At 45.1% G+C, this 9,380-nt stretch overlaps 1 protein-coding gene across 1 annotated transcript in view; it reads left to right on the forward strand.

Annotated features, from left to right (window-relative positions):
- The window catches only part of LOC121846929 (girdin-like), a 35,205-nt gene extending 34,137 nt beyond the window's left edge, over positions 1–1,068 (forward strand). The window contains 1 exon segment of the mRNA XM_042325950.1: positions 806–1,068. Coding sequence (XP_042181884.1) covers positions 806–873 — 68 coding nt within the window. The 3' untranslated portion in view covers positions 874–1,068.
- The last annotated feature ends 8,312 nt before the right edge of the window (positions 1,069–9,380 follow it).

The raw sequence follows: 9,380 nt of genomic DNA on the forward strand, positions 1-9,380 counted from the left end.
GGGGGGGGAGAAAGGCGGAGAGGTGAGGAGGGAGGTGTGGTGGGAGAGAGGCAGAGAGGTGAGTAGGGACGTGTGGGGGATAGAGGCGGAGAGGTGAGGAGGGAGGTGTGGGGGGAGAGAGGCGGAGAGGTGAGGAGGGAGGTGTGGGGGAGAGAGGCAGAGAGGTGAGGAGGGAGGTGTGGGGGAGAAAGGCGGAGAGTTGAGGAGGGAGAGAGGCGGAGAGGTGAGGAGGGAGGTGGAGAGGTGAGGAGGGAGGTGTGGGGGGAGAGGGCGGAGTGGTGGTGAAGAGGGAGGTGTGTGGTGGGAGAGAGGCGGAGAGGTGAGGAGGGAGGGAGGTGTTAGGGGAGAGAGACGGAGAGGTGAGGAGGGAGGTGTGGGGGAGGTGTGGGGGAGGTGAGGAGGGAGGTGTGCACTATAGGGGAGAGGTGAGGAGGGAGGTGTGCACTATAGGGGAGAGGTGAGGAGGGAGGTGTGCACTATAGGGGAGAGGTGAGGAGGGAGGTGTGGACTATAGGGGAGAGGTGAGGAGGGAGGTGTGGACTATAGGGGAGAGGTGAGGAGGGAGGTGTGGACTATAGGGGAGAGGTGAGGAGGGAGGTGTGGGGGGAGGTGAGGAGGGAGGTGTGGGGGGAGGTGAGGAGGGAGGTGTGGACTTTAGGGGAGAGGGAAGGGAGGACAGAGGTAGTAGGGGTTAGACATGAGGGAATTTGTGTACCAACTGTCACTGATGTCCCTGACCAACCCTGACAAATTGAAGTGAAGTGACTGGTTTTGACAGGACCTCTCTGTGTGTGTTTGGTTTTAGCCGTGAGTGGGGACAACAATGAAGGACATCTCAACTCAGACCCCTGCTGTCAGTCCAGTAAGGACTAAGAGAGAATTACTGCCTTTCTGCTTCAACTGGAAATACCATGATCCTTTGCACACATCCGACCTCTCCGACCTCTCCATACAGATCTGATCTAAGTCCAGATAGGGACTCATATTAAAAGTGTCAAATTCAAATGTTTTGTCAGATTTTTGTAAAAGGTCTCTAATAAATACAGTATTTCTGATCCATTTTCCATACACTGTAAACTAAATGTTTTTCTGCCAGCTACTACTCTTTGTGTATATTATTGAAGAGATGTCTCTGTTCTTCTGGGGTGACAAGCAACATTTCCTCCTCTGGCCAATGGGTGTCAGTGTAGAGCTAGCTAGACACAAATACAATTCAGATGAGGGAGCATCTTTTAAATGAGAAACAAGGCCTGTAGGTTCATCACGACTGTAGGGCCATTCTGGTTCCCTTCATCCCACACCAAGGGGGCAACACGTCAGCATTTCGGCTGGGGAGGGTGGGGTAGATGGAGGGATTAAGGGGAAAGAACAGACACTAAAGGATAAAAGCAGAGAGAGGCTTTTCTCTCCACCGAAGCCCCAGTGAATTAGGATTCAGAAAAAGACAAATGGAACGCTAATACAATTCATGAATTATGTAGTTGTCATGGCAACATTAATCAAAATGAGGCCCCAGCCTCTGAACATTTTGTTTATGAAATTGAGATGCATCCAACGTGAGTGAGAGTGTGGAGGATGGTATTGGGCCTGCCACTCAGTCAGTTATTACAGTTAGACTCCATCTGACACCTGCAGACAGACAACAACCGGCAGACAGACAGCAACCACAAAGTGAAGAGAAGCAGTGAAATAAAAACACAGAACAAAGACATTTATACTCCTCATTCCTTGTGTTCAATAGAATAAAATCAATTCTATATCTGAAGGCCACTGGTCATCAACATGTACATCTGAAGAGTACGGGCGTAAAAAATAGACATTTTAATTCGGATTCCTTTCAGCCAATAGACTAGAATTAAAGTTAATGACATATACAGGACACAACCCAGCGGTCATCTTAACTTGTCAGAATGTGTCTGTAGTGGTGGGTAAATAATTGAAAATGGGGGTGGTGAAATGCCATCTGTGTCTATCCGTATGAGAAGATCTCTCTCTCTGGACATCACATTTGAATGTGGATGTTCTCCTCTAAAGAGCCGCTAATGGCCAGAGCTTCAGCTTTACCGCCTGCCTGAGATCACACTGACCGAGCAAACACTGCGAGCCAGTAATACTGAATCGGACACAGCAGACACTAGGGTCTGGTTTCCCGGACACAGACTAAGCCTACTCCCGGACTAAAAAGCTATGGAAATATTCAAGACAATTGCTTGTTTTTTTATGTATTATTTAGTCAGATAGAGGTGGTACTGTAGTTACAGGGCCTTGGAGATATCAGATATTTATGGCGGAGGTGCTAGCTACCTGTAGGACTGGAGAAGAGGTGGTACTGTAGTTACAGGGCCTTGGAGATATCAGATATTTATGGCGGAGGTGCTAGCTACCTGTAGGACTGGAGAAGAGGTGGTACTGTAGTTACAGGGCCTTGGAGATATCAGATATTTATGGCGGAGGTGCTAGCTACCTGTAGGACTGGAGAAGAGGTGGTACTGTAGTTACAGGGCCTTGGAGATATCAGATATTCATGGCGGAGGTGCTAGCTACCTGTAGGACTGGAGAAGAGGTGGTACTGTAGTTACAGGGCCTTGGGGATATCAGATATTTATGGCGGAGGTGCTAGCTACCTGTAGGACTGGAGAAGAGGTGGTACTGTAGTTACAGGGCCTTGGGGATATCAGATATTTATGGCGGAGGTGCTAGCTACCTGTAGGACTGGAGAAGAGGTGGTACTGTAGTTACAGGGCCTTGGAGATATCAGATATTTATGGCGGAGGTGCTAGCTACCTGTAGGACTGGAGAAGAGGTGGTACTGTAGTTACAGGGCCTTGGGGATATCAGATATTTATGGCGGAGGTGCTAGCTACCTGTAGGACTGGAGAAGAGGTGGTACTGTAGTTACAGGGCCTTGGAGATATCAGATATTTATGGCGGAGGTGCTAGCTACCTGTAGGACTGGAGAAGAGGTGGTACTGTAGTTACAGGGCCTTGGAGATATCAGATATTCATGGCGGAGGTGCTAGCTACCTGTAGGACTGGAGAAGAGGTGGTACTGTAGTTACAGGGCCTTGGGGATATCAGATATTTATGGCGGAGGTGCTAGCTACCTGTAGGACTGGAGAAGAGGTGGTACTGTAGTTACAGGGCCTTGGGGATATCAGATATTTATGGCGGAGGTGCTAGCTACCTGTAGGACTGGAGAAGAGGTGGTACTGTAGTTACAGGGCCTTGGGGATATCAGATATTCATGGCGGAGGTGCTAGCTACCTGTAGGACTGGAGAAGAGGTGGTACTGTAGTTACAGGGCCTTGGGGATATCAGATATTCATGGCGGAGGTGCTAGCTACCTGTAGGACTGGAGAAGGTATAATGAGAGACCTAGAAAACTGAACTCAGATCGAGAGAGAGAGAGAGAGAGAGAGAAGAATAAATAAGGTTTCGTCTAATTAATTAAAGTCTAGCCCTGGGCTGTGGAAACGCTCTGAGACCGAGGAGGATTTGCTGAGAGGAGAAAAACAACAACACAACAATGGACAGCAGGAGAGAGAAAATAAGTGTTTGTCTTAACTCAAGAGTCTGACCCTGTAACCTTGCTTCCTCACAAAACTGTCACAATCTTAGAGCTTCAGGGGGCTTTTAGGCAATGAGCCTACCCCTAAGGTAACTATCCTCACCCCTCCTTCTGTACCACTTCTCCCTCCCTATTTCTCTCTTCTTCCTTTCCCTCCTTCATTCAGTCTGCCCCTCTCAGTCTCTCTCTCCCTGCCTCAGGGCTGGCTCTAGCCTTTTGGGGGCCCTAAGCAAGATTTGGTTAGAGCCCCCCTCCCCCCCATCTCGTGGCAAATAATTTTGTGTTTAGAAGTTTATTTCCTGCAATTCTACCCATTTAGCCATGGGGCGGAGAGAAAACTGCTATTTGTTAACAAATTTCATGCAATTCTACCCATTTAGCCATGGGGCGGAGAGAAAACTGCTATTTGTTAACAAATTTCATGCAATTCTACCCATTTTCCATGGGGTGGAGAGACATTTTTTAGGTATTAAAGAACATTTCCAGCAACTCTACACATTTTATAGTACCTTATGCCACGTTAATATGATATGATTCAGTATTCAGCCATGAGTACAGCACGTTTATACAGTTGGCTAGACTAACTACCAATCAAAAAATTGTTAGCTGACATGGCTAATTGAGTGACTGCTGGTGACTGACATAACAAGAGAAAAACTGCTGATGCACAAACACATTTTGAGACGCAGACTGAGTTCCTAAAATTACTTTTTTTCCCCCGAAAATTGCTCAGGGGGCCCTAGCGGACGGGGGTCCTAAGTGACCGCTTATGTCACTTATGCCTGGACCCGGCCCTGCCCTCCTTCAGCTCTCTCTCCTCTCCCACCCTCTTTCCCTCTAATCTCTCCCTCTCTCCTCTCCCACCCTCTTTCCCTCTAATCTCTCCCTCTCTCCTCTCCCACCCTCTTTCCCTCTACTCCCTCTCTCTCTCCTCTCCCACCCTCTTTCCCTCTACTCCCTCCCTCTCTCCTCTCCCACCCTCTTTCCCTCTACTCCCTCTCTCTCTCCTCTCCCACCCTCTTTTCCCTCTACTCCCTCCCTCTCTCCTCTCCCACCCTCTTTCCCTCTACACCCTCTCTCTCTCCTCTCCCACCCTCTTTTCCCTCTACTCCCTCCCTCTCTCCTCTCCCACCCTCTTTCCCTCTACTCCCTCTCTCTCTCCTCTCCCACCCTCTTTTCCCTCTACTCCCTCCCTCTCTCCTCTCCCACCCTCTTTCCCTCTACTCCCTCTCTCTCTCCTCTCCCACCCTCTTTCCCTCTACTCCCTCCCTCTCTCCTCTCCCACCCTCTTTCCCTCTACTCCCTCTCTCTCTCCTCTCCCACCCTCTTTTCCCTCTACTCCCTCCCTCTCTCCTCTCCCACCCTCTTTCCCTCTACACCCTCTCTCTCTCCTCTCCCACCCTCTTTTCCCTCTACTCCCTCCCTCTCTCCTCTCCCACCCTCTTTCCCTCTACTCCCTCCCTCTCTCCTCTCCCACCCTCTTTTCCCTCTACTCCCTCCCTCTCTCCTCTCCCACCCTCTTTTCCCTCTACTCCCTCCCTCTCTCCTCTCCCACCCTCTTTCCCTCTACACCCTCTCTCTCTCCTCTCCCACCCTCTTTTCCCTCTACTCCCTCTCTCTCTCCTCTCCCACCCTCTTTTCCCTCTACTCCCTCCCTCTCTCCTCTCCCACCCTCTTTTCCCTCTACTCCCTCCCTCTCTCCTCTCCCACCCTCTTTCCCTCTACACCCTCTCTCTCTCCTCTCCCACCCTCTTTTCCCTCTACTCCCTCCCTCTCTCCTCTCCCACCCTCTTTCCCTCTACTCCCTCTCTCTCTCCTCTCCCACCCTCTTTTCCCTCTACTCCCTCCCTCTCTCCTTTCCCACCATCTCTCCCTCTACTCCCTCTCTCTCTCTCCTAGTGTATTAAAGGGTTTGACGCTCTCAGTAAAAGCTGATTTATTCTCTTGTGGTATCGATCGGTCACTGCATTAAAGATTATAATTCATTACCTCGGCCCTTTTAATACATTAAACACTCAAAATAAAAATAAAATAATCCTAACCTCCCAGGGTGTGGGGAAACACTCTGAGAGAGGAGACGTCCGTTCCGTCCCCCCGTCCCGGGCCTTCAGCACGTCTGGTCTCACACCCTCAGGCCACAGGCTATATTCAACAGCGTCTCAGGAAGGCACGCTCACACTGTCTTGTTTGCATACAGATGCAGATCCTTGCAAACACACGCACACTTAAACACCTTCATTTGAAACATTCTCAGGTATACATACAGCTCTGGAAAAGGTGAAGAGACCACTGCAAAATGATCAGCTTCTCTGGTTTTACTATTTATAGGTATGTGTTTGGGTAAAATGAACATTGTTGTTTTATTCTATAAACTACTGGCAACATTTCTCCTAAATTCCTAATAAAAATGTTGTAATTTAGAGCATTTATTTGCAGAAAATGACAACTGGTCAAAAGAACAAAAAAGATGCAGTGTTGTCAGACCTCATATAATGGAAAGAAAATAAGTTCATAGTCATTTTTTAAACAACACAATACTAATGTTTTAACATAGGAAGAGTTCAGAAATCCATTTTTGTTTGATGGCTTGTGACCATCCATCTTCCTCTTGATCACATTCCAGATCATCATCGACCCTTTTTCCACAGGACAACGTTCCATGCCACACAGCCAGGTCAAGACCCTGTCATGGCCAGCCCTATCTCGAGACCTGAACCCCATTGAAAACCTCTGGAATGTGATCAAGTGTCTTCTGCCGAAGTCGAGGCCTCTCCTTGTTCGGGCGGTGCTCGGCGGTCGACGTCACCGGTCTTCTAGCCATCATTGATCCATTTATCATTTTCCATTGGTTTTGTCTTGTCTCCCTACACACCTGGTTCCAATCCCATGCATTACCTGTTGTGTAATTACCCTCTGTTTCCCCTCATGACCTTATCAGAGATTGTTTGTTGTTCATGCTCGTGTTGTTTGTATTGGTGCGTGACGGGTCCTCGTACCCACTTTGCTTTGATTATGTATCATGGTTTTGGAGCTGTGTTTTTAAGTTATTAAACTACTCCATTATACCAAGTTCGATTCTCCTGTGCCTGACTTCCCTGCGTCGATGACATCAAGAGGAAGATGGATGGTCACAAGCTATCAAACAAAGCTGAGCTGCTTGAATGTTTGTGCCAGGAGTGGCATAAAGTCACCCAACATCAATGTGAAAGACTGGTGGAGAGCATGACAAGACACATGAAAGCTGTGATTGAAAATCAGGGTTATTCCACCAAATATTGATTCCTGAACTCTTCCTAAGTTAAAACATTTGTACTGTGTTTAAAAATGAATATGAACTTATTTTCTTTCCATTATATGAGGTCTGACAACACTGCATCTTTTTTTGTTACTTTGACCAGTTGTCATTTTCTGCAAATAAATGCTCTAAATTACAATATTTTTATTTGGAATTTAGGAGAAATGTTGCCAGTAGATTATAGAATAAAACAAAAATGATAATTTTACCCAAACACATACCTATAAATAGTAAAACCAGAGAAGCTGATCATTTTGCAGTGGTCTCTTCACCTTTTCTGGAAAAGTGGGATTGTGTGAATGGTCTGGAACTAGAGGAACAGAATGAAGCTGGTCTCTATAAGGACCAGTGTTAATAAGGACTCCAGGTTACCCAATGACAACATTCCTTATGGAGTTGCACATATAGTATTAACATGTCTGAATTGTTAACATGTGTCTGAAGTGTTAACATGTGTCTGAAGTGTTAACATGTGTCTGAAGTGGTAACATGTGTCTATAGTGTTAACATGTGTCTGAAGTGTTTACATGTGTCTGAAGTGTTAACATGTGTCTGAAGTGTTAACATGTGTCTATAGTGTTAACATGTGTCTGAAGTGGTAACATGTGTCTATAGTGTTAACATGTGTCTATAGTGTTAACATGTGTCTATAGTGTTAACATGTGTCTGAAGTGTTAACATGTGTCTGAAGTGTTAACAAGTGTCTATAGTGTTAACATGTGTCTGAAGTGTTAACAAGTGTCTATAGTGTTAACATGTGTCTATAGAGTTAACATGTGTCTGAAGTGTTAACATGTGTCTATAGAGTTAACATGTGTCTATAGAGTTAACATGTGTCTGAAGTGTTAACATGTGTCTATAGTGTTAACAAGTGTCTATAGTGTTAACATGTGTCTGAAGTGTTAACAAGTGTCTATAGTGTTAACATGTGTCTGAAGTGTTAACAAGTGTCTATAGTGTTAACATGTGTATGAAGTGTTAACAAGTGTCTATAGTGTTAACATGTGTCTATAGAGTTAACATGTGTCTGAAGTGTTAACATGTGTCTATAGAGTTAACATGTGTCTGAAGTGTTAACATGTGTCTGAAGTGTTAACAAGTGTCTGAAGAGATAACATGTGTCTATAGTGTTAACATGTGTCTATAGAGTTAACATGTGTCTGAAGTGTTAACATGTGTCTGAAGTGTAAACATGTGTCTATAGTGTTAACATATGTCTATAGTGTTAACATGTGTCTGAAGTGTTAACATGTGTCTATAGTGTTAACATGTGTCTATAGTGTTAACATGTGTCTGAAGTGTTAACATGTGTCTATAGTTTTAACATGTGTCTATAGTGGTAACATGTGTCTGAAGTGTTAACATGTGTCTATAGTGGTAACACGTGTCTGAAGTGTTAACATGTGTCTATAGTTTTAACATGTGTCTATAGTGGTAACATGTGTCTGAAGTGTTAACATGTGTCTGTAGTGTTAACATGTGTCTATATTGTTAACATGTGTCTATATTGTTAACATGTTTCTGTAGTTAGCATGTGTCTGAAGTGTTAACATGTGTCTGAATTGTTAACATGTGTCTATAGTGTTAACATGTGTCTATAGTGGTAACATGTGTCTATAGTGTTAACATGTGTCTATAGTGTTAACATGTGTCTATAGTGTTAACATATGTCTGATGTGTTAACATGTGTCTATAGTGTTAACATGTGTCTGAAGTGTTAACATGTGTCTGAAGTGTTAACATGTGTCTGAATTGTTAACATGTGTCTATAGTTTTAACATGTGTCTATAGTGGTAACGTGTCTGAATTGTTAACATGTGTCTATAGTTTTAACATGTGTCTATAGTGGTAACATGTGTCTATAGTGTTAACATGTGTCTATAGTGGTAACATGTGTCTGAATTGTTAACATGTGTCTATAGTTTTAACATGTGTCTATAGTGGTAACATGTGTCTGAATTGTTAACATGTGTCTATAGTTTTAACATGTGTCTATAGTGGTAACATGTGTCTATAGTGTTAACATGTGTCTGAAGTGTTAACATGTGTCTGAATTGTTACCATATGTCTAAAGTGGTAACATGTGTCTATAGTGTTAACATGTGTCTATATTGTTAACATGTGCTGTTTTTTGAGTGTGTTTTGGGATAGAGGAAAGTGGTTGAACACTACCACTGCTATTACACTAGCCAGTTTATTACCTGCAGTGGTGAGTGAGGGAGAATGAACATTCTCATCAACTCTTCTAATCCGCCCCTTTTCATCTCTTTCTCTGCGTCCCTCATTAACACTCCACATTTCCCTCTCTCTCTCTCCTTCCGTCTCAGGATTCTGGTCCCCTTCTCTTTCACTCCCTCCCTCCCTCTCTCCTCTCAATTCCTTCTTTCCTCCGCTCCCTCGCTCTGACAGGCTTTCAGGCGGTAAATCAGACACATTGATCCAGCGGCAGTGCCCAAGTGTCCTGGATTCTGCTAAAGAGCCATTTTCATTTCACAAGCAATTTACCACCCCACTCCC

This window comes from Oncorhynchus tshawytscha, linkage group LG08, assembly GCF_018296145.1.
Source record: "Oncorhynchus tshawytscha isolate Ot180627B linkage group LG08, Otsh_v2.0, whole genome shotgun sequence".
NCBI classification, from domain to species: Eukaryota; Metazoa; Chordata; class Actinopteri; order Salmoniformes; family Salmonidae; genus Oncorhynchus; species Oncorhynchus tshawytscha.